At 43.3% G+C, this 24441-nt stretch overlaps 1 protein-coding gene across 1 annotated transcript in view; it reads left to right on the top strand.

Moving 5' to 3' along the window:
• The window catches only part of LOC112433238 (NACHT, LRR and PYD domains-containing protein 12-like), a 428555-nt gene extending 405534 nt beyond the window's left edge, over positions 1-23021 (top strand). Inside the window, exons 6-7 of the mRNA XM_076882484.1 lie at positions 20982-21155; positions 21831-23021. Coding sequence (XP_076738599.1) covers positions 20982-21155; positions 21831-21840 — 184 coding nt within the window. The 3' untranslated portion in view covers positions 21841-23021. The remainder of the gene's footprint in view (positions 1-20981; positions 21156-21830) is intronic.
• The last annotated feature ends 1420 nt before the right edge of the window (positions 23022-24441 follow it).

Here is a 24441-nt window from a genome sequence, read left to right on the forward strand (position 1 = left end):
TTTCTGCCAACTAGCGACACACCAGCAGATAATGGCTCAGAAAGCTAAAATGAGCCAATCATTTCTGTGTTTAGTTCCCCTGAAATCAGATCTGATATCAGCAGCTCTGAGTTCATTCATCATTATTGTCCAGTGATGAGATTTCTGCTCCGTTTGGTAACAGTCAGCAGGTTTTTCCTGCGTGTGGACGTGAACAGTCGTACCTGACAGCAGGTAGCAAACAGAGATCATCTTTCCAGCTGGAACTCTTCACTGAGCTGAACTCATTCAAAATGTTCTGGAGTCAAAACAGGAAACAGTCCAAATGTGTGTCTTCACTCTGACTCTGGATCAGATCTCAGTGACAGACTGTGGACATTATGGAAGCCTAAATGTGACACCATCTTCCTCCTTCATCTGCAGATTAAAGCCAAACAAAGATTCTCATTAAAAGTCTGCAGGTCTGAGAGAGACTCAATCGTTGTGTCATGTCAAACACAGTAAGAGGAGCTGAAGCACAGATGTGAAGAGCAGATTCATCAGATTATGACCTCACTCTGTTTTGTCTTCATATACATTCAGTCTGTGTTTATAATGCAGATTTTCTGCTTTTATAATAACACATTTTATATTTTCTATCATCACAGACTGACTCAGTGTGGACTCTCAGAGTCTCACTGTGAAGTTGTGGCCTCAGCTCTGAAGTCCAACCCCTCCCATCTGACACAGCTGGACATGAGTTGGAACAAGCTGCAGGATTCAGGTGTGAAGCTTCTGTGTGCTGGACTGGAGAGTCCAAACTGTCGACTGGAGACTCTGAGGTGAGTTCACTGACTGCGGCTGTTGTTGTTTTTCTATATTTCAGGTCTTTGATGTTTGAAACTTTCTTTAGTTCCGAAATGTTCAGGATGTGTCTGAAGACAAATGTGAAGAAGTTTGAGTGCTTTCAGAAATGTTGTCTTTCCAAACGACTGAACAACAGTTTTTCCTTTTGGCTCCAAACAGAAGTGACAGACTTGAGCAGGGTTCATTTAAAGGCTGACAGAAGTGGAGTGGTGACGGGGAGATGTTTGACAGGACAGTGTTTCAGCCTCCACAGGTTCATGTTGTGCTCCATCAGTCAGTGAAGATGAAGTCAGTGCTGATGAGGCTGTAGAGTGTGTGAGGGATGTGAATGAGGATGATGAAGATCTGATGATAGCAGATAAAAACAGGCTGCAGAGACTTTGAGCCATACAGGGCACACAGTGTGTGTACAGAACAGCTGAAATCATTATGGAGGCCTCACTGGAATATGGAAGCATCACAGTACAGCTTCAGTGAAGCATTAAAGTCTCTGATATGAGATGAGAAATGAAGCAGCCAGAGCTTTTTCATGAGTGGAAATCCACTGTGACTGTGAGCTGCTGCTACAGCCTCCAGATTAGCCAGCAGCTCATCCTGCTCAACATTTTCTCACCAACTTTAATGGAAGTGTGATGTTTTCAGCTGGAGTGATGGTCAGGGTGGCCTCCCTCTCCTCTTCTTCTCCTCTTCCTCTTTCATTTGTAAAGCCACTTCTGCTGCTTTCATTCATTTGGAAGTCCTGTAGCTGAGTTTGGGAGAGACTAACAGCCTCGGCAGCAGAGGGGAGAAAGGCTGTAACACCACCACTTTACTCTGTTCTACCTGTCACATCATTTTATCAGGAAACAAATATGCTCATGTTTTTCCTATGTTTGTCTTGAAGATGTAAGAAGATCACATGGTGCTTTTTATTATTGTGTTGGTTTGTTTCCTGTCTCTTGGATGGAGCCAAGCTGTGCGTGGCCCCTGGGCCTGTGGTCAGAGTGTGTGCTGGATAATCCGGCCCAGGATGAGGCCAAACTGACATGGGATGAAATGTCAGTCACATAATTGAGCTTAGTGTAGTTTCATTTCTGCACAATTTAAAAACAACCAAAACTTTGTTCTGTCTTTTCTATGTTATACTGTAGACTTTCTCTGATACTGTGTCCAAAAGGAGCAGCTTTTACTTTGAAGGGGAGGCGTCTCTGTTTCCTCTTCAGGTTGGATGATGGAAGCAAATTAGTAGCTGTGTCCCAAAACGTCGGCTGCATCCTCCAGAGGCTGCATTTGAAGGCCGATTACGTCACAGCCAGGCGATGAAGGCTGTCCGTATTTGTCGACTCCTTCAAATGTGCCCGACAAATGCGTCCTTCATTTCCCCGAATTTGAAGGATTCGTCGGGTGTGTCCTTCGTGGCCCACCATATCCCAGAATTCATAGCGCGGCCCAGCCAAATTTCAGCTGCCAACAATGGCGGCTGCTACTAAGTTTTCAAATTACTCTTATTAATCTTTCTGGGTCACAAAATAAACTTTTAACATATTTTCAGGTGAGAAAGTAGCTGTGTAAACTTCAAATATCTGCTTGGTTTATCAAGACATCGCATATATGCTAAAGTGTGCCGACCTTTTTCGGAGACGTCTGTTCCCCACCCACTCGCTAGCAAGCCGGGGGGTTCAATGGTCACTCCAGCCGGCGAGAGCAGCGGACGCCCGGCTTCATCGTTTTCAGACCCCGCTCTTTCGCTACTCAGGTGAAACACGATATATAAGTCACTCGGATAACTTAAAAATGTAATTGTTTGCCTTTTTTCTGTGTTTTATTTGTTCCGGAGTAAATCGGTTTGGCTGAGATCAAAGTTCCTCCGGGATTTTCACACAGCTGAATAAACGTTAAACAGGAAACTGATTAAACAGAAGTGTGAGACGGTCGAGAATTTACGCCAGTGTCCTGTTATATTTTAGATAGCAAGGAGCAGACGGCCGAGTTTATTAAACTCCACAAAGACAGCGGTGACGCAAATCTGAAGGCTAGACCGTCCCATTTCACAGCCTCGCACTTCCAGCCTTTTCGGTCTTTGAAGGACCCGGCCCACGTAGACCGCGAATACCGGGTCCTCCGAAGGATGCAGCCGACGTTTTGGGACACAGCTAGTGTGTGATGTTCTTTCAGTGTTGCACTTTGTAGACGCTCCCTGAGCACTGGTCTCACAGCCAGCTGCACATAGAGACCAGTGTTGTTAGTCCAGGTCAGAAGATGACTTGTTGGAATGAAAATGAGCTTGTAGTTTGTCTGCTTTAATAATGTGACTGGAAAAAGGTGTTGGACTTCAAATATGTCCATTTCTTTCACACTTCACCTTTAAAAGTGAAGCCTTGTGGTTCCTGGAAGGAAAAACACGACTTTTTCAAGTCTTTGTCCTGTTTTTATGATAAATGTACGACTTTAATGTGAAACATTCAGAGTTTTTTCTCTTGTTGTGTTTGTTTGAAGCTGCTTCCTGTTGGCTTCCTGTTGGTTTGCCTGCAATAATGCCAAATCATAAGCTACTCAGTCGACATGATGTGGTTCTGCAGCATCACACATTAGCATGTTTTATCTCATTATCTATGACCTCAGCACATTGAAAATAACACTAAAAGCCTTTCAAGAGTGATATGAATTAATTTAGAACTCACCGGAAAGAAAATGCTGTGAGCAAACCAACAAAAAGCTGGGGATTGCAGAGAACTCGATATCCCCTCGTCTCACCGCTGCAATCCAAGCCTGACGTCTTTGTTTAGTAATATCGGATACATGGGATCCCTCACGTTGCCTCCAGGACAGAAAACGATGAAAAGAGAGCCCGTTATCCAGCTTCTTGCCTTCACGATCGTGTGATCTAACGTTGCAACCGACAACACAACACGTACGATCCATAGCTGAAATGGTATCCTTTGGCTGGCCTACTGTCATGGCGGAAGGGGGCATGGCCCATCTCCCGTGACATCACGCTCCAAAGCCCTATAGGTGGGAAAATGTACCATGTCGACCAATCAAAAATGATATGGAAACATGACATTTGGTTGTTTAGCAAAAGGGGGAAGTTTTAGGAGTGACCGGCAAGAGAGAGCGAGTGAGCGAAAGAGAGAGAGAGTTTTGATACGTGAGAGATTTGTGACGTTTACCGTGTTTGGTCTCAAGTTAGTTTGTTGTCTTGTGTATTTAGTGTGTAGCTGTTGTTTTGTTTTGTGTGTCAGTTCTACTAGTGATCGTCACAGTTGCTGCCTTAAAGCCAACAAAGGCAGATTGCAGTGTAAACGCTGAGTGACACACCTGCTGTCAGACCTGCAGGTTTATCCCTGTGCTGTTCTCATATGTGTTAGAGTGACACAAACTATTGTTTGACACCTGATTGTTCTGTAAATAGTTTGAAATGATTATATGAAAAATGTCTGAGCCTTGGCTGCATTTTTTGGTAAATAGTACCATATAACTTTGTTGTTTGCAAAACGTGTGCGTATTTTTAAAAGTGTACAATCTCTATTTGCATTTCAAGTTATGAAGATGATTCGTTAAACATGTGTGTGGTTTTTACAGTCAAAATATCACTTTCTACTTGTATTTTAAATTTTGTCTGAATTTAGATAAATTGTGCTGATACAGTTGGTCAAAATGAGAAAATAACAGATTGGCAAGATGAACTGTTTTTAAAGGTAAAATATAGAGGCCACATCAAAAGTAGTCAAGAAGGGTTAAAGGCTAAAAGCAAAGTTGTCACCAAGTACTGTTTATATTTGTGTGTATTGCTGCAGCTTTTTTGAGTATTAATTTGGTGCCTTTGTGTGAAATAATGGTATTGTGAGTGATCCATATAGTCACAAAGAATAGCCACTTGTTTCTGTGCTACCAAAGTTCCCCGGCTTTCATTCAAAATGTGTTTATCGTCAGCACCTGCACATTAAACTACTTAAACATTATAAATGTCTTCAAGCTCACACTGAGGCCTGTGGGGTACTATCAGCCACTGAGACAGTACACACATTTATATGTGTTTGTATATGAATATTTCATACTTTAAGACTGCCTGTTTATTTAAGGGAGATGAACAAAATACATTGGAATTGTACAAAATAATATCATGGATGATAAATTAAATAGATTTTAAGTAGATGCTTGTGCATTCTTAAAGTCTTATATGTTGAACTGAACTATGTGATCTGTTCAAAGCCTTAATCTTAATTTGAAGTGAAATGTGCATTTTGAGTTTATACACTATGTATATAAGGCGACCGTTTCCTTTTGCAGTATTTTTGTGTGGTGTACTTTTCTATGTCTTAACAAAAGGGGAACAAAGGTGTTTAAGTTCACCTAGGATGATGTGTTTTAATTTTCACATGGTCTTGCTTGAATTTGACCCTGACAAAGGCGTATGAACTCTGTCAGCTGTTTGGAGTTTCCATTTTCTAAACTTCTACATTCTGAACCTTCTTCAGCTCTGAACAGATGATGAAACACTGAATGATTTCAAGCTCACACTTTGTCTAATAAACTTACATCTTTCATTCTTTATACAGATTGTGGGGCTGTGGTTTGTCAGAGATCAGCTGTGATTATCTGGCAGCAGCACTGAAGTCCAACCCCTCCCATCTGAGACAGCTGGACCTGACCAGGAACTACAACCTGCAGGATTCAGGAGTAAAGCATCTGTGTGGTTTCCTGGAGAGTCCAGGATGTGGACTTGAAACTCTGGGGTCAGTCAGCATGTTTTAGTTGTGCTGAGATGAATATGATGTGAAAGTTGTGCTGACACTAAACTGCAGACATCAGGCTGATATTATACTGATCCACACTGAGGATCTTCATGGTAAAGTCTGTTTTCTTCTTCTCTGGTTTAGTCCATTGACTGCAGCAGAACAATGTTCACATTTCAAACCTTCAAAGAAGAAGAAAAATCCTCCTCTGGATAATTCACTGTGAAACTCTCCAACTCTTCATTCCACCTTAAAGTCTGTCTGACACTGAAATCCAAAGCAAAATGTGCGTTTGCTTTACAGACAGCAGTCCAACACAAACATACACACATCATCCAAAACACAGTCCAACATCCAAATCTCCTCCACTGCCAGCATGAATGATGGGAAAGAGAAGGAGGAACACTCTGACATTCAGGGTTAGAATGAGTTTCATGAAGCAGACTGTGAAGATCAAAGCTGCATTAGAAAGCTTACATGAATGAATGAGTGGACAGAAGTGGACAGAGATCATCTGAAGCACTTCAAAGGCTTTAAATCAGCACATTTCTCTTTATTCTTTATCAACTCTGTTAGTTTCTCTCAGTTTTCTGTGGAATGAAGCTAACAGCAGGCTAATAAGATGCTGACCAATAGGTTTCTATTAAAGGTTGTAATTTGTATATGAAAAAGTGCTTTGGCTCAGCAGGGATCAGCTTACAGGTAGAATACAGCTGCTGGATGGGATTAGCATGTCATAGCTATCTACCAAACTGCTAACATGGGGATTTCAGGCCATCTATGGATCATTTTTGCTAACTGTTTATTCAGCTTAGGCTCACAGGGCTGCAGCCTGTGCCCTAGCTGTCATAGGGCAAGAGGCGTGGTCCACCTGCACAGGTGAGCAGTCCATCACAGGGCCAACAGAGAGAGACAGAGAAGCACTCTCTCACATCCACACCTACAGCCAATTTAGAAGCACCAATGAACCTAAGCAGCATGTTCATTGGACTGTGGGAGAACATCCAACCTCCACAGAAAGGCCAACAAGCTTCAACCTACAACCTTCTTGCTTTAAGGCACTAGTGCGAACCACATTTCCCCATTTCAGCCCAAATCCTGCATCTTCCTGTTTCTGACTCCAGGCCAGCTCCACTAACACTTTCTCATCAGACACTGCCACCTAGTGGAGGAAGTCTTAGTTCCATTTGAAGCTTCAGATTACAGTTAGTTCCTTTACAAAGAGGTGGAGGTGGTGGGGCCACAGCGCCATCATCACTGAGTGCCATAGGACACTTAACCTTTGTTTCCATATGCTGGGAACTTCCTGTTGTTCCAAGGAGGACGGGAAAATGTGTGAAAATCTCCCAGTCAGTTCCTCACAGCACACTTCAATCATTTCCCTCCCACAGCATCAGGACCAGGGCTTTTTCTCTCTTTGGTCCCACTAAGAGATTTCCACACAAACACCTCATCAGTGGGACTCTCAGAGCTACCAGCCCTTTGCTACAATCACAAAGCTCTTCATTGAAATCAATGATATCAAAGCTGGAATCAAATGAGTCCAAGTCTTCTGCTGATTCAGCATCACATTCATCTTTGCTCCTTGTTCTGCATCCCCACCATGGACTTCATTCCTTTCCAAGCCAGCCTTGAGTGTCCTTTATTCAGCTCATCCTCTGCTTTACTTTTACACCTGATTTTAGCTGCTTTATCTCTCTTTCAACAAGTTTCTGTGCCTCAATCTTTTTCTTCTCTTCCTCATAACAAGACAGCTTCTTCTGCCTGAGAACATGTTGGAGTGATTTACTAATCCAGGGCTGCTTATTGGGGAAAATACTTCCTGTTTCCAAAGTAATCCCCATTTTTCCCAGAAAGAAATGTAAGTAGAAATCGATGATCTAAGTGAGAACATGAGCCTTTAAAAAGTCCCAGTGGGTGCAGTCAAAGCAGTCCCTCAGTCCCAGTATAGAGTCTTTGGTCCAGACTGGAACAAGTGTGTGCCCAGTTTGAGCTCTCTTCAGTGCTGTGACCTGACAGACCCAGAGGGGCCATCACATCACATTTAGAAGCTCCCCTAATGGAGCCACAACACATGTCCAACACTTAGTCTGTCTTGTTGGACCAACTGGAAGAAATGATTCAAGGACTTAGTCACAGAACAGAGATTCAAATCTCCAAAATCCAACTGGCTGCATCAGGACATATAGTCTGAAACTCTGCACAGTTTCCTGTTTGAAGCTGCTTCCTGTTGGCTTCAGCTGTTTGGAGTTTCCATTTTCTAAACTTCTACATTCTGAACCTTCTTCAGCTCTGAACAGATGATGAAACACTGAATGATTTCAAGCTCACACTTTGTCTAATAAACTTACATCTTTCATTCTTTATACAGATTGAGTCTCTGTGGTTTGTCAGAGATCAGCTGTGATTATCTGGCAGCAGCACTGAAGTCCAACCCCTCCCATCTGAGACAGCTGGACCTGAGCTGGAACAACCTGAAGGATCCAGATTTGAAGCAGCTGTCTGATCTTCAGCAGAGTCCAGACTACAGACTGGAGACTCTGCTGTAAGTAGAGTGATGGAGTGAGTGGGTGGTGCTGTCAGCAGTATTGTACTAAACACAGTCAGTATGAAACAAAGATCCAGTGTTTCCTGTAAAGCTGCAGCTTCTCAGTGAAGCTGTGAGAGGAGAACGGTGACAGGCTTCAGGATTGGACACAAACACTTCCTGTTTCTCACCTTTATGGTCACCATGGTAACGGCTGACACGCTCTGATCAAACGCTGTCAACAGCCAATCAGCTCTCTGAACAAAGCAGCATGCAGACCAATGACTGCATTCATTTCCAAGTTTAAAGCAGTGAAGAACACAGTCTGTAGGTGAGGAAGAATTTAGTGAGAGCAGATGTTTGGATGGAATTCCTCCAGTTAACAGCTGGAACCGTCCATCTGGATTGTTGGGCTTGTTGTTGGGGTTCCTACAGAGCTCAGAGTGGACACACCAAGGTTCTTCTAATGAATGAAAGTCCAAACTCAAACTAGGAGGGAAAAACATTTTCATCAACTTCAATAAAAATCCAAAGATTAGAAAAAGTGAAGCAACAATGAGTCCTAGTACAGTCCCAGCACTGAAGTCCCTGCTGCTCTTTATACTGGATGTGCTGCATCACTGACTGACAGCTGATGAAGAGTCTCTGGAAACACTCGTTTATCTCCTCTGCTCTTCCTTCTTCTCTCTGCAGGTGGTGATGATGATGGTAAACAGGACGGTGTGTGTGCTGAGAGAGGAGGAGCTGTGTCCTGATGATCCAGAGAGGTTGAAGCAGCAGCAGCTTGTGTGTAGAGACGCTCTGACTGGGCCATGTTACTGGGAGGTGGAGAGGAGAGCTTCATCCAGCAGTGACTGACAGAGGAATGAGAAGAAGTGCAGATGACTGTCAGTGCTGCAGAGTGAACTGCTCTGAGAACAGCTCCACTGTCAGACACAATGTAGAGTCCAGCATCATCCCTGTGTGTCCCTCTGGATCTGACAGAGGATCATCAGTGTATCTGGACTGCTCTGCTGCTGCTCTGTCCTTCTACAGTCTCTGCACAGTCTCTGTCTGACTCTGGCTACATTTTTGGCATTTATATTCTTGGTTGCTCTCTTTATATTTTTCACATGCAAAATGTGCCCATCTTTGGCAAGATTCACACTGCACCTGGAAAGGAAAAATAAATGGCTCATATTCTGTTTGGTGAATACTATTACTCAACATTTTAATTATGATTGGCAAGTAATGATACTAAGACTTATGTGTTTCTTTTGTTTTGTTTTGTTTTACCATTTCAATCATGCTGCGGTCAGCGTTAGCATCTAACATGGAGCAAACAATGCAGTAGTCCTCAGCGTTCCCTGAAACACAATCATAGTTAGGTTTTAATCAAACATTATTTATTGAATAATTCAAAAATAATAGTACATTTTTTCCAAATATACTTCCTGGAAAATTAGTCTAAATTAGACTTTGAGAAGGGTCTTATCTGAAAGTGTTTGAAGAGCACTATTTGTACTGTGCTGTTTGAAAAGCACTATTTAAATTGGAAGTACGCACTAACGTGATAAGGACTTTACTGGACTTACCTCGATTTTCAAGTAGGGTGCAAGCTATCTGCATTCGCTCCAGCACAACTGGCTCTGTAGTGGTTGACACCTCACTGACCTCTCCAAAATCAAGGTAGTGTTCTGCAAACTGTGAGATTGATCATAATTAGAATGTAAAGTCTTAATTAGGTAAAGGATAGGATAATTATAAGCCACAAGGCTTCAGCCTATTCCTTTTTCAGTTACTGTATGATTAAGTACTTCTATGTAAAATGATCATCTTTGTTGTTGTTGACCGAAATAACTTTCACTTCACTTAAATTCACTTAAAGTCTTAATTCTAGCTAACAAGAAACTGAATCATTTGAATAAGGGTTACCTTTAACAGTAAAACTCCACAACTGCTGGAATCCTGTCGCTTGTTGTGTTGCATAGTCTGTAACTGCCACTCCATGGTGTCTTCATGCCCTCTCATCCTCAGAAAATTCCTAGTTGAACAAAAGTGTTTGTAATGAAACAAGATTTTTTTTTTTTTAATCTAAGAATAACACCTCAGTATCATACATACCTCCAGTTGCGCAGAATTTTCCTGTCATAAACACCTTCATTCCCATGGGGTCTAGGAGCAGTATTTTCTGTGCAGAAATGTTGACAATCTAAAGAAAAGGTTAAATTAAAAATTACAATTGTTTGTGCCACTGAAAACTTATTTAGAAAAAACACTTTGTGCAAGAAACTGCTTCACAACAAATTATGCAAATTAATAACAAAATGAACACATACCACAAGAATCCAGTGTGTACCAAAGTTCACAGGGCACAGCCACGTCTTCAACTGGGAACTTCATCTGTGGGATTGGAAGTGCAGAGTAATTTGGATTTACTTAGGTACCATGCGTCTCAGGGTGTTTTCAAATATAGTCTTCTTTAAAGGAACCGAACTCTTTCCTCAGCAACAGAAAGGAGTCAACTGTTTGGACCACTTCTGAGCTTTCAACATACCAGTTGAGGCATCTGAACTGCCCAGAAAACAACGAGCTTGCAACTACTGAATAGAGCAGGTGTGCAGCATTCTGCACAAGTATACAAAAATGTTATAGAACAGTAAATAGGGTTTTTTAATTTTATTTCAAAATTAGTAGGTAAATGACATTTCTTACTTACCTTTCGTCTCTCAATAACACGGTGCAGATATGCATCAATGACCTGTTTTGAAAAATCTGAGTTTATACAACAACAGCAACAATTTTTGAAGTAACTGCTTGAGTGCTGTACACAAAAACATCTAAAGGAATATAATTGCTGATAAAGGTTCTTTCTGCATATACTGGAACTGGGTATTATGATAACTTGTATGGTCCAACAGCTGCCTCCAAGCGCCCAGTATCCTTTGCACGCCATAGCCTCTTTACTAAAAGAAAAATATGATAAGTTAGCTTAGGCATGCATGAGATTTCTAGTGGATACGCTTGGTAAAGGCCGACAGGCCACAACAGGAAAAAGTCAATACAATAGGCATGCATTTACACGCAGAGAAATAGGAAAGGTACAGCGGGTGGGCAAAAGAGAAAATTACTGACAGGCAGATCCATTTCCAGACTTCCACAAGCTCAGTGCACGTTGCATGTTTCTTTATATCCAATATGAGTTGAAGACTGCAAAATGCAAACAAAGTCATGCAACAGTCAATTAAGTTGCAACGCCAAACTGGCAACAAATGACCAACTGGTCAAAAAGAGTTGTTCACTATGTCACCTTCATTTTCTAAGCTTTGTTTCCGGGAGGGAAGTTCTTGTTCACGCGTTTCTGGTCCTGGAACACAATTAAACTCCTTGTGTCAGCCGTTTTGGGTGCATAATGAATCCTCTGGACTTTGCTGGCACTGAGGGTTAGCAGTAGGATGGCAGGGGGGCATCTTCAGGTCTGTGCTGCTGTTCACTGTCTGACTGCGAGTTGGGTATTTTTACTTGTCACTGATATTTACATGGTGGCTTCTTCTGTATGGCTTGATATGGTCAATGCTGTAGTGATTTCTTAAAGTTGCTCCTTCTGTGTTTTTTAATCTCACACATTTGCCAGCGATGTCTTGAATGGTGTAGGGTCCTGAAAAATCTGGATCAAGTCTTCCTCCCTTCCTTCCACGTTTCACGTTCAAGAGAAGAACTTCATCTCCAACGCTGTACACAAGGTTTCTGTACTTCTGGACTCGTCTAGCATAAGCTTCCTTTTGTAAGTCTTGGGACTTTGCCATATTTTCCTCTACAGTTTTTTTTTAAACTTGCTCTTGTGCGTCTCTTGTAGAAGATACAAAGTCACCGTAACTCGACTCCTCAGGGAGAATGATGGAGGACAGCTAAAATTTTCACATTTTAAATTACAATTAGTCCACCACCAGCACCTTTGTTTTGGCCACATTCAGTTTCAGGTGATTCTCCTCACGAACCGACCAATCAGTCCTCTGTACTCCTCTTCCCTTCCCATTCCCTCTTTAATCCAGGATCTCAACCAGTTTGTTATGTTCTCTCTTATAACTTAACTGGTAAAGTAACAACACATTTTTGGTTGTTAGTAACTTACTTTATTAACCATGTTGTGGAACGGCACAGGCATATCAATGCGCACATGCACCACGCTTGGTGTTCTCTACTTTACCACAAAATATAGACTGATTTTACTAAATACATCACAGTTCCTCCCATCCAGCTTTGATGAACACATTAAGTATCAAACAATCGAGATATTTTCAGGTAAATGCCGTAACCCAATAATTGTACTTAAACTGAAATATGACACCTATTCAGTGATTTACAACATAGAGGTAGGTTGTTTCCTCTTAAACATTTTAACCGCTTTCCTTACAAAATGAACTGGAAACCTATAAGTTCAGTCTCTGAGGTGCTCTGCGATTTCTCTCAGGGTAATGTCTGCCTGTTTGGTCAGAGTCCATAGTGCTCTGTGTGGAAAGTTCAGGTGTTTGAACATTGGTGGTTTCACGTAAACCCTGAACCTCAGGTGGTGAAGCGAGGGCAAACTCTTCTGAATCTTGAGGTGTAGATGTGTCCTCTCAGGTTGCTCTGGAACCACGTGACATTCTGCATCTAGAATCTGATCAACATGTCTACGCCAGACTAAGTTGGCTCCAACATTTATGGTGTATATCAGCGGTCCGGTCCGTGAACGAATCGTGCCAGAATGCCATTTCTGACTTGGGTCTCTGTAGTCTCTGGCGAGAACTTTTTGTCCAACATTGAAGAACCTGGTTTTGTTTCTTGTTGCTTCCACCATGGAAGACTGTTTATCTTGGACATCCTTGCGAATGTCTGGTTTCAGCAAATCTAGATGTGATCTCAGATCTCATCCCATGAAGAGCATTGCAGGTGTGTGTCCAGTTGTTGCATGAGTGGTAAGACAGTAAAAAAATTGTCAATTTTCTGTTGTAGCGGTTTCCCCTCTGTGCGACTGGCTGGTTCAGCTTTGTTGCAGGATGATGGGGAGCTGAAGTGATATGTCGTATGCCGTTACTCCTAAGGAAACACTGGAACTCCTCTCCAGTAAACTGATGACCATTGTCACTTACGAGCTGTTGTGGCAGACCTGTGCGTGCAAACGGTGACCAAAGACTATTGATCGTGCTGGCAGCTGTTGCTTGCTTTACGGGGAAGATTTCTGGCCACTTTGAGTGGGCATCAACCACAACCTGGAACATTTAGTCCATAAATGGGCCAGCATAGTCTATATGAATGCGTTGCCATGGAGCAGATGGCCACTCCCACGCGTGTACAGGTGCTGTTTGAGGCTGGCGCAGCGTCTGCTGGCAAACAATGCAGGATTTAGCCATATTCTCCATTTCACAATCAGTGCCTGGCCACCAAACATAGCTTCTAGCAAGACCTTTCATCTTAACACCCAAATGTCCATCGTGCAGTGAGTCCAGTACCTTTGTACGTAGTTTGGGTGGCAGATGACACGAGTTCCCCACATGACACATCCTTGGCAAACGGATAGTTGGTCTTTGTGGGTGGAGTACGCAGAGAACTGAGTGTCACTACAGGACGGCCAACCATTCACAGTAAGATCATTTGACAAGATTGTGTTTTGGCTCGTTTCTCTTTTCACCTGAGCACTTGTGACAGGTAGGGGTTCCATTTGTGTAACATGAAACACAGTAGCTGGATCAGTCATTTCTTCGGTGGGTTGCATGTGTGGAAGACGTGAAAGTCCATCTGCATTTCCATGTAGCTTTGTCCCTTTGAACTCAATGGTGTAGGTGTGTGCACCCAGGAACAAAGCCCAAGCAAGCGTACGCAAGCCATGGTTGGAATACCTTTCTGAGGGTTAAAGATGGACACCAGCGGTCGGTGGTCTGTGATCAGGGTGAAGTGTCGTCCATATAAATACTGATTAAACTTCTTCACTCCCCACACTAGACTGAGTGTTTCTCTGTCTATCTGCGTATAGTTGCGCTCGGCTGCATTTAGGGACCTTGAGGCAAAGGCAAGTAGTCGTTCGGATCTATCAGGCATTTTGTGAGATAGCACGGCACCAATGCCATATGGTGAGGCATCACAGGCGAGGCGAAGTGGTAGCTTGGGGTCAAAGTGTGTCAGAATCTCCTCTGATGTAATGAGCTGTTTAACTTAACTAAATTAAATGCCTCTTCATAGTTTGTCCATTTCCATTTGACATTTTGTTGCAGCAGAGAGTTCAGCGGGTGCAGGACTGTTGAAAGGTTTGGTAGAAACTTGTGGTAATAATTAATTAAGCCCAAGAATGAATGTAGCTGACTCACATTTTTAGTGTCTGGTGCCTTCAGGACTGCTTCAACTTTGTCCTCGGTTTTGTGGAGCCCATGTCTGTCGATCTTGTGTCCACAATACTCAATGGCATCCTTGAAGAACTCACATTTGTTTTTGTTTGCTCTCAATCCATATTTTTCTAGCCTGGCCAGGACTGCTGTTAGGTTAGCCAGATGAGTCTGACCGGCTGGAGCAGCATCTAATAACCAACTCACAAAATAAAGAAAAATAAAAACAAACCAACAAACACAAAAACACCAGGCATCATCATACAGACTTATAATTTGCACCAATGTTTTTTCGAAATTCTATACACGAAAGTGAGCGCGAGAGCCCTCGGTGCGCCTGCTCGCTGCCAAAGTCAAAGTAAACTTTATTGTCATCTCCGCTACAGACAGTCCAGTATACAGAGATATGAGATGACGAGGCTCCAGTTACAGCAGTGCAAGTAAACAAACAATAAGAAGAGTAAGAAAATAAATATACACTTTAGGACCAGGGGTAAAGGATCAATAACAATTTAAATTTACAGTTTGAGGGGAGGGGGCCCCTGCTGCTTCCAAAAAGAGCACATTTCATTTATAATGTTGTAAATCCAAGTCCATTATGTATTCATGATTTGAATCCTGGGTTGTGTGAAATCTCAGAAATGCACCCTAGATGAAGTGAATCTGTGAACTAAGGTGTAGGTCTATTAGATCATGTTGTGGTGATCCTTGTGTTGGGGGATTTGTGTTCATACTGGAGTGCAAAATTAAAACCAATGGAAGATGGACAAGAAAAGTTCAAAGCCATCATGGTGCTCAACTTAGAAAAAATAGAAAAGAAGAGGAGGAGAAACGAGCAAAAGATGCAGGTAAGCAGATGTGTGATTGGATAATGGCAGGTCATCCTGAAACTATCAGAATCAGAGTATTTAGTATTTAGTATTTATTTATTTATTGTCATTGTCAAGAACAATGAAATTGCGTTTGGGGCTTCCATACAACCCAAAAAAAAAAAGAAGAAAATAATAAATACCCCTTAAAACCCAAGTGTACATATTTAACCCAGTGTGACTCCAATGCAATAAGACAATCCTTAGCAATAATGTTCGTAGAAATTCAGACAAAGACCTGAGAAACATGACAAAATACAACAATGCAACCCATTCAATATTATTGTACTGTGAGATATGATATCAGATATGATAGTTATCTATTTAAGAAAGAGGGGGGGGGGGGGGGGGGGGGGGCAGGAGGGGGAAGAGAATAAAGATATGATGCACCAATGCAGACCAGTTCATTGCTATTAAGAAGTTGGATATGGTTATTGTCCGTGAGAGGGGGGCAGAGAGTTCAGGAGCCTCACAGCCTGTGGATACAGGCTGTTGGCCAGTCTGGATGTTCTGGCCTGTATAGACCTGTACCTTCTCCCTGAGGGCAGCAGATGGAAAAGGTGGCGCGCAGGGTGATGTTGGTCCCGCAGGATACTGTGCACCCTCCTCAGACAGCGAGTGGGGAAGATATTACTGATCTCTGGCAGACTTGTTCCAATAATTCTGCCAGCTTCTTTCACCACCCGCTGGAGTGCTTGCTGATCGGCCTTGGTGCAGCTGGGGAACCACACTAGAAATCCATACGTCAGAACGCTGCTGATGGCACAGTTGTAGAAGTTCAACATCAGAGATCTGGGAATGTGTGCGCTCTGCAGTCTCCTCAGGTAGTAGAGGCGCTGTTGGGCCTTCCGTACAACTGAGGTGATATGGTTGCCCCAGGACAGGTCCTCGGTCACAGTTACCCCCAAGAATTTAAAACTGCTCACCCTCTCCACCGCCTCACTGCCAATGAAGAGAGGCAGATGGTTGTTATGACCCCTCTTCCGGAAATCTACAATGATCTCCTTGGTCTTTTTGGTGTTTAAGACCAAGTTATTGTCGTGGCACCATGACTCTAGTTGTTGCACCTCTGTCCTATAGTTTGTCTCATCATTGTTGGATATAAGTCCGAGCACTGTAGTGTCATCTGCAAACTTAACAATGAGATTGGACGCGCAGGAGGAAATACAGTCATGGGTGAAGAGAGTGTATAGCAGAGGGCTCAGAACACACCCCTGAGGGGCACCGGTGTTGACCACAAGGGTGGAAGAGGTGTTCTTACCCACTCTGACACTCTGTCTACGGTTAGTGAGGAAGTCCACAATCCAGTTGCACAGAGAGGAGTTAAGTCCCAGTTGGTGGAGTTTGGGACGGAGTTTGTATGGCCGGATGGTATTAAAAGCCGAGCTGTAGTCTACAAAGAGGAGCCGTGCATAGGTGTTCCTGTGTTCCAAGTGCTTCAGTAATGTGTGCAGCACTGTGGCGATCGCATCCTCGGTTGACCGGTTCTCCCTGTATGCAAACTGGTGCGAGTCCAGGGATGGTGGAAAAGCAGCTCTGATGTGTTTAATGACCAGTCTCTCCAGGCATTTGGCGGGAATGGGGGTGAGTGCCACAGGTCTGAAATCGTTCAGACATGTGACATTTGACTGTTTTGGGATGGGAACGATGGTTGCTGCTTTGAAACAGGATGGTACCAGTGAACAGGACAACGAGGTGTTATATATAGAGGTGAAGACGTCCGCCAGGTCCGCAGCACAGTCTTTTAGCACCCGGCCCAGCACTCCATCCGGCCCGGCCGCCTTCCTGGTGTTAATGCTCCGGAACACACGCCTCAGCTCATGAGTGCTCAGGACCGGAGCAGGGTCGGTTGAGGGGAGAGGGGACAGGACAGGGTCGGTGTTCTCCCTGTCAAAACGGGCATAAAAGAGATTTAGATCCTCAGCCAGAGTAGAACTGTCGGCTGAGGGTGATGGTGTTCTTCTTTTGTAGTCCGTGATAGCCCTGATGCCCTCCCAGACCTGCCTTGGGTTTGTGTTGTTCTCAAACCTGGCCTCGATACGCCTCCTGTGCTGCTGCTTGGCAGTCTTGATGCCTCTTCTCAGGTTGGCCCTGGCAGCACTGTATGCCTCCTGGTCCCCGGATTTGAAAGCGTTGTTCCTTGTTCGAATAAGTTGTTGAACTCCATGTCTCATCCAGGGTGGATTATTAGGGAACACACGGAATCGTTTCCAAGTTGTTACATTGTCCACACAGAAACAGATGTAGTCCAAGACAGTGGAGGTGTAACTGTCCAATGTGACACGATTGTCAGTGTCCTGCACCTTGAATACATCCCAGTCTGTGCAGTGGAAACAGTCCTGAAGCATCGGAATAGCGTCCTGCGGCCATGTTCTCATGGTTTTGGTTGTAATCCCAGTGCTCTTGATCTTTTGTGTGTATATTGGGTGTAGCAGAAGGGAGAGATGGTCTGACAGACCCAGGTGGGGATAAGCCTGGGCTCTGTACGCATTCGCCATGTTGGTGTACACCTGGTCCAACGTTCTATCTCCTCTGGTAGCACACTTCACATTACGGTGGAAATTGTGAAGTACAGATTTCAGGTCCGCGTGGTTAAAATCCCCAGCCGCAATAAAGACACTGTCCGGGTGTGCTACCAGGCTGTTATTGATGCTGCTGCTCAATTGTGCTAACGCTAGCTTAGCATTAGCATCTGGTGGAATGTAAACAGCGCAGATGTAAACGGCAGAAAATTCCCGAGGGAGATAGAATGGACGGCACTTTAACACCAACAGTTCTACCTCTGTACTGCACAGTTTTTCCGTTACCGTGACGTTCGTGCACCAAAGGTTGTTAATATAGATGCACAGCCCCCCGCCAGTCTTCTTACCCGAGTCCGCAGACCTGTCGGCTCGATAGGCGGTGCGGCCTGCTAGATCGATAGCCGCATCGGGAATGGCGCTGTCCAGCCAGGTTTCAGTGAAAATCATGCACGAACAGTTATTAAAAGTCCGTCGAGTGGCGATCTGCAGTCGTATTTCATCCAGTTTGTAACGGATTGAACGGGCGTTGGAGAGGAATATGATCGGGAGTGGTGGTTTAAACGGACTAGTCTTTAGCCGTGCCCACAGGCCTCCCCGCTTGCCTCTCTTCTGCCTCCGCTCGCAACGTCTCCTCCTGCGGCTTGCTGTTGCGGGTAGCCCCGGGGGTTGCTTAACGATCTCCGGGGGGATGAGATACTCGGATGTTAGTTGAAGATCTCCACGGCTTAGTTGTAGTAGATCATCTCTGTTGTATTGAAGTAACCCCAGACTGTGTGAAATAATACACAGTACCACCAAAAGTGCAAAAGTGTAGGAGCTCCGGGCCGCTGCGTCTGTGCGCGCCGCCATCTTAAATGGGAGATAGTGCTGACACTAAACTGCAGACATCAGGCTGATATTATACTGATCCACAATGAGGATCTTCATGGTAAAGTCTGTTTTCTTCTTCTCTGGTTTAGTCCATTGACTGCAGCAGAACAATGTTCACATTTCAAACCTTCAAAGAAGAAGAAAAATCCTCCACTGGATAATTCACTGTGAAACTCTCCAACTCTTCATTCCACCTTAAAGTCTGTCTGACACTGAAATCCAAAGCAAAATGTGCGTTTGCTTTACAGACAGCAGTCCAACACAAACATACACACATCATCCAAAACACAGTCCAACATCCAAATCTCCTCCACTGCCAGCATGAATGATGGGAAAGAGAAGGAGGAACACTCTGACATTCAGGGTTAGAATGAGTTTCATGAAGCAGACTGTGAAGATCAAAGCTGCATTAGAAAGCTTACATGAATGAATGAGTGGACAGAAGTGGACAGAGATCATCTGAAGCACTTCAAAGGCTTTAAATCAGCACATTTCTCTTTATTCTTTATCAACTCTGTTAGTTTCTCTCAGTTTTCTGTGGAATGAAGCTAACAGCAGGCTAATAAGATGCTGACCAATAGGTTTCTATTAAAGGTTGTAATTTGTATATGAAAAAGTGCTTTGGCTCAGCAGGGATCAGCTTACAGGTAGAATACAGCTGCTGGATGGGATTAGCATGTCATAGCTATCTACCAAACTGCTAACTGGGGGATTTCAGGCCATCTATGGATCATTTTTGCTAACTGTTTATTCAGCTTAGGCTCACAGGGCTGCAGCCTGTGCCCTAGCTGTCATAGGGCAAGAGGCGTGGTCCACCTGCACAGGTGAGCAGTCCATCACAGGGCCAACAGAGAGAGACAGAGAAGCACTCTCTCACATCCACACCTACAGCCAATTTAGAAGCACCAATGAACCTAAGCAGCATTTCATTGGACTGTGGGAGAACATCCAACCTCCACAGAAAGGCCAACAAGCTTCAACCTACAACCTTCTTGCTTTAAGGCACTAGTGCGAACCACTTTTCCCCATTTCAGCCCAAATCCTGCATCTTCCTGTTTCTGACTCCAGGCCAGCTCCACTAACACTTTCTCATCAGACACTGCCACCTAGTGGAGGAAGTCTTAGTCCCATTTGAAGCTTCAGATGACAGTTAGTTCCTTTACAAAGAGGTGGAGGTGGTGGGGCCACAGCACCATCATCACTGAGTGCCATAGGACACTTAACCTTTGTTTCCATATGCTGGGAACTTCCTGTTGTTCCAAGGAGGACTGGAAAATGTGTGAAAATCTCCCAGTCAGTTCCTCACAGCACACTTCAATCATTTCCCTCCCACAGCATCAGGACCAGGGCTTTTTCTCTCTTTGGTCCCACTAAGAGATTTCCACACAAACACCTCATCAGTGGGACTCTCAGAGCTACCAGCCCTTTGCTACAATCACAAAGCTCTTCATTGAAATCAATGATATCAAAGCTGGAATCAAATGAGTCCAAGTCTTCTGCTGATTCAGCATCACATTCATCTTTGCTCCTTGTTCTGCATCCCCACCATGGACTTCATTCCTTTCCAAGCCAGCCTTGAGTGTCCTTTATTCAGCTCATCCTCTGCTTTACTTTTACACCTGATTTTAGCTGCTTTATCTCTCTTTCAACAAGTTTCTGTGCCTCAATCTTTTTCTTCTCTCCCTCATAACAAGACAGCTTCTTCTGCCTGAGAACATGTTGGAGTGATTTACTAATCCAGGGCTGCTTATTGGGGAAAATACTTCCTGTTTCCAAAGTAATCCCCATTTTTCCCAGAAAGAAATGTAAGTAGAAATCGATGATCTCAGTGAGAACATGAGCCTTTAAAAAGTCCCAGTGGGTGCAGTCAAAGCAGTCCCTCAGTCCCAGTATAGAGTCTTTGGTCCAGACTGGAACAACTGTGTGCCCAGTTTGAGCTCTCTTCAGTGCTGTGACCTGACAGACCCAGAGGGGCCATCACATCACATTTAGAAGCTCCCCTAATGGAGCCACAACACATGTCCAACACTTAGTCTGTCTTGTTGGACCAACTGGAAGAAATGATTCAAGGACTTAGTCACAGAACAGAGATTCAAATCTCCAAAATCCAACTGGCTGCATCAGGACATATAGTCTGAAACTCTGCACAGTTTCCTGTTTGAAGCTGCTTCCTGTTGGCTTCAGCTGTTTGGAGTTTCCATTTTCTAAACTTCTACATTCTGAACCTTCTTCAGCTCTGAACAGATGATGAAACACTGAATGATTTCAAGCTCACACTTTGTCTAATAAACTTACATCTTTCATTCTTTATACAGATTGGAGAGCTGTGGTTTGTCAAAGATCAGCTGTGATTATCTGGCAGCAGCACTGAAGTCCAACCCCTCCCATCTGAGAGAGCTGGAGCTGCAAGGAAACAACCTGAAGCATCCAGATGTGAAGCAGCTGTCTGATCTTCAGCAGAGTCCAGACTACAGACTGGAGACTCTGGTGTAAGTAGAGTGATGGAGTGAGTGGGTGGTGCTGTCAGCAGTACTGTACTAAACACAGTCAGTATGAAACAAAGATCCAGTGTTTCCTGTAAAGCTGCAGCTTCTCAGTGAAGCTGTGAGAGGAGAATGGTGACAGGCTTCAGGATTGGACACAAACACTTCCTGTTTCTGACCTTTATGGTCACCATGGTAACGGCTGACACGCTCTGATCAAACACTGTCAACAGCCAATCAGCTCTCTGAACAAAGCAGCACGCAGACCAATGTCTGCATTCATTTCCAAGTTTAAAGCAGTGAAGAACACAGTCTGTAGGTGAGGAAGAATTTAGTGAGAGCAGATGTTTGGATGGAATTCCTCCAGTTAACAGCTGGAACCGTCCATCTGGATTGTTGGGCTTGTTGTTGGGGTTCCTACAGAGCTCAGAGTGGACACACCAAGGTTCTTCTAATGAATGAAAGTCCAAACTCAAACTAGGAGGGAAAAACATTTTCATCAACTTCAATAAAAATCCAAAGATTAGAAAAAGTGAAGCAACAATGAGTCCTAGTACAGTCCCAGCACTGAAGTCCCTGCTGCTCTTTATACTGGATGTGCTGCATCACTGACTGACAGCTGATGAAGAGTCTCTGGAAACACTCGTTTATCTCCTCTGCTCTTCCTTCTTCTCTCTGCAGGTGGAGGTGATGATGGTAAACAGGACGGTGTGTGTGCTGAGAGAGGAGGAGCTGTGTCCTGATGATCCAGAGAGGTTGAAGCAGCAGCAGCTTGTGTGTAGAGACGCTCTGACTGGGCCATGTTACTGGGAGGTGGAGAGGAGAGCTTCATCCAGCAGTGACTGACAGAGGAATGAGAAGAAGTGCAGATGACTGTCAGTGCTGCAGAGTGAACTGCTCTGAGAACAGCTCCACTGTCAGACACAATGTAGAGTCCAGCATCATCCCTGTGTGTCCCTCTGGATCTGACAGAGGATCATCAGTGTATCTGGACTGCTCTGCTGCTGCTCTGTCCTTCTACAGTCTCTGCACAGTCTCTGTCTGACTCTGGCTTCAGACCCTCCTGGATCAAACTCACCTGGAAAGACTTTCAAACATCACTCAATAGATTTGAATACAGAATATATTTGATATATACTGTAGATGTACTGTAGAGTTGCAGTTTGTCACTTGTAAATACAGTCTGTGAGCAGCTGTGAGCTGAAAGATCTTTCTAGAAGCACGAAATGTTTTCACTCTTCTGTTGCTTTTTCATATATTTCCACAACATTAATATTGATCCCACCTGTCTCACCTGTTTCATGCTTTTATACATAATAACAGGACACGTGTGATCTGAGCGCTGCTCTGGTTGCTGTGCTGCACGTCTTCATTTAGATAACAGAGACATCTAGTGGTTCAGAGGGAGAACTGCAAGAGGTGGAGCTGTGTTTTAGCATGGAAAACTTTTTATCTTTTAGGCGCAGATACAAATATGACAAGTATCAGTGTGAGATACAAAAGGTCACATCAGTCAGCAGAGGTAACAGTGATCACACAGCAATGTAAGAATAGAAACATAACAGTGAATCTGGACATGTATACAGATGGAAGCAAACAAACAGGATGTAACACTACATTAAAGCCACAAATGTGAAGAAAACAAACACAAAGGAAAATATATTTGATCTCAGGAATCCAAATGTTGACAAAGAATACAAACACACATGGAGGGGAAAAGACAGCTATTTTTATTTGAAGTTATGTGTTTCCCGTACATTTTTGGCATTTATATTCTTGGTTGCTCTCTTTATATTTTTCACATGCAAAATGTGCCCATCTTTGGCAAGATTCATACTGCACCTGGAAAGGAAAAATAAATGGCTCATATTCTGTTTGGTGAATACTATTACTCAACATTTTAATTATGATTGGCAAGTAATGATACTAAGACTTATGTGGTTCTTTTCTTTTGTTTTACCATTTCAATCATGCTGCGGTCAGCGTTAGCATCTAACATGGAGCAAACAATGCAGTAGTCCTCAGCGTTCCCTGAAACACAATCATAGTTAGGTTTTAATCAAACATTATTTATTGAATAATTCAAAAATAATAGTACATTTTTTCCAAATATACTTCCTGGAAAATTAGTCTAAATTAGACTTTGAGAAGGGTCTTATCTGAAAGTGTTTGAAGAGCACTATTTGTACTGTGCTGTTTGAAAAGCACTATTTAAATTGGAAGTACGCACTAACGTGATAAGGACTTTACTGGACTTACCTCGATTTTCAAGTAGGGTGCAAGCTATCTGCATTCGCTCCAGCACAACTGGCTCTGTAGTGGTTGACACCTCACTGACCTCTCCAAAATCAAGGTAGTGTTCTGCAAACTGTGAGATTGATCATAATTAGAATGTAAAGTCTTAATTAGGTAAAGGATAGGATAATTATAAGCCACAAGGCTTCAGCCTATTCCTTTTTCAGTTACTGTATGATTAAGTACTTCTATGTAAAATGATCATCTTTGTTGTTGTTGACCGAAATAACTTTCACTTCACTTAAATTCACTTAAAGTCTTAATTCTAGCTAACAAGAAACTGAATCATTTGAATAAGGGTTACCTTTAACAGTAAAACTCCACAACTGCTGGAATCCTGTCGCTTGTTGTGTTGCATAGTCTGTAACTGCCACTCCATGGTGTCTTCATGCCCTCTCATCCTCAGAAAATTCCTAGTTGAACAAAAGTGTTTGTAATGAAACAAGATTTTTTTTTTTTTAATCTAAGAATAACACCTCAGTATCATACATACCTCCAGTTGCGCAGAATTTTCCTGTCATAAACACCTTCATTCCCATGGGGTCTATGAGCAGTATTTTCTGTGCAGAAATGTTGACAATCTAAAGAAAAAGTTAAATTAAAAATTACAATTGTTTGTGCCACTGAAAACTTATTTAAAAATAACACTTTGTGCAAGAAACTGCTTCACAACATAGAATATAATTGCTGATAAAGGTTCTTTCTGCATATACTCAAACTGGGTATTATGATGTCACAGATGTCACAACATCTGTGTTGTGGTTGATAACATTTTTTCCTGTTGAAGTGAATGGGTGAAACCTTATCAGAGTTTTGCAATACAAACCCCCCGACCTACCCGCACATTTTAAACTATTAATGGTCTCTGCACTGCAAATGCTTCAGAAGGAGCAGAACCTCGAAATCAGACTCAATAATGATAAGTTCTCTTACCTCATCAGAAACCACCGTGACCCCTGCAGTGTTCGAAAAGAGGAATCCAATAACTTGTATGGTC

The sequence above is a fragment of the Maylandia zebra genome, linkage group LG3 (assembly GCF_041146795.1).
Source record: "Maylandia zebra isolate NMK-2024a linkage group LG3, Mzebra_GT3a, whole genome shotgun sequence".
Classification (NCBI taxonomy): Eukaryota; Metazoa; Chordata; class Actinopteri; order Cichliformes; family Cichlidae; genus Maylandia; species Maylandia zebra.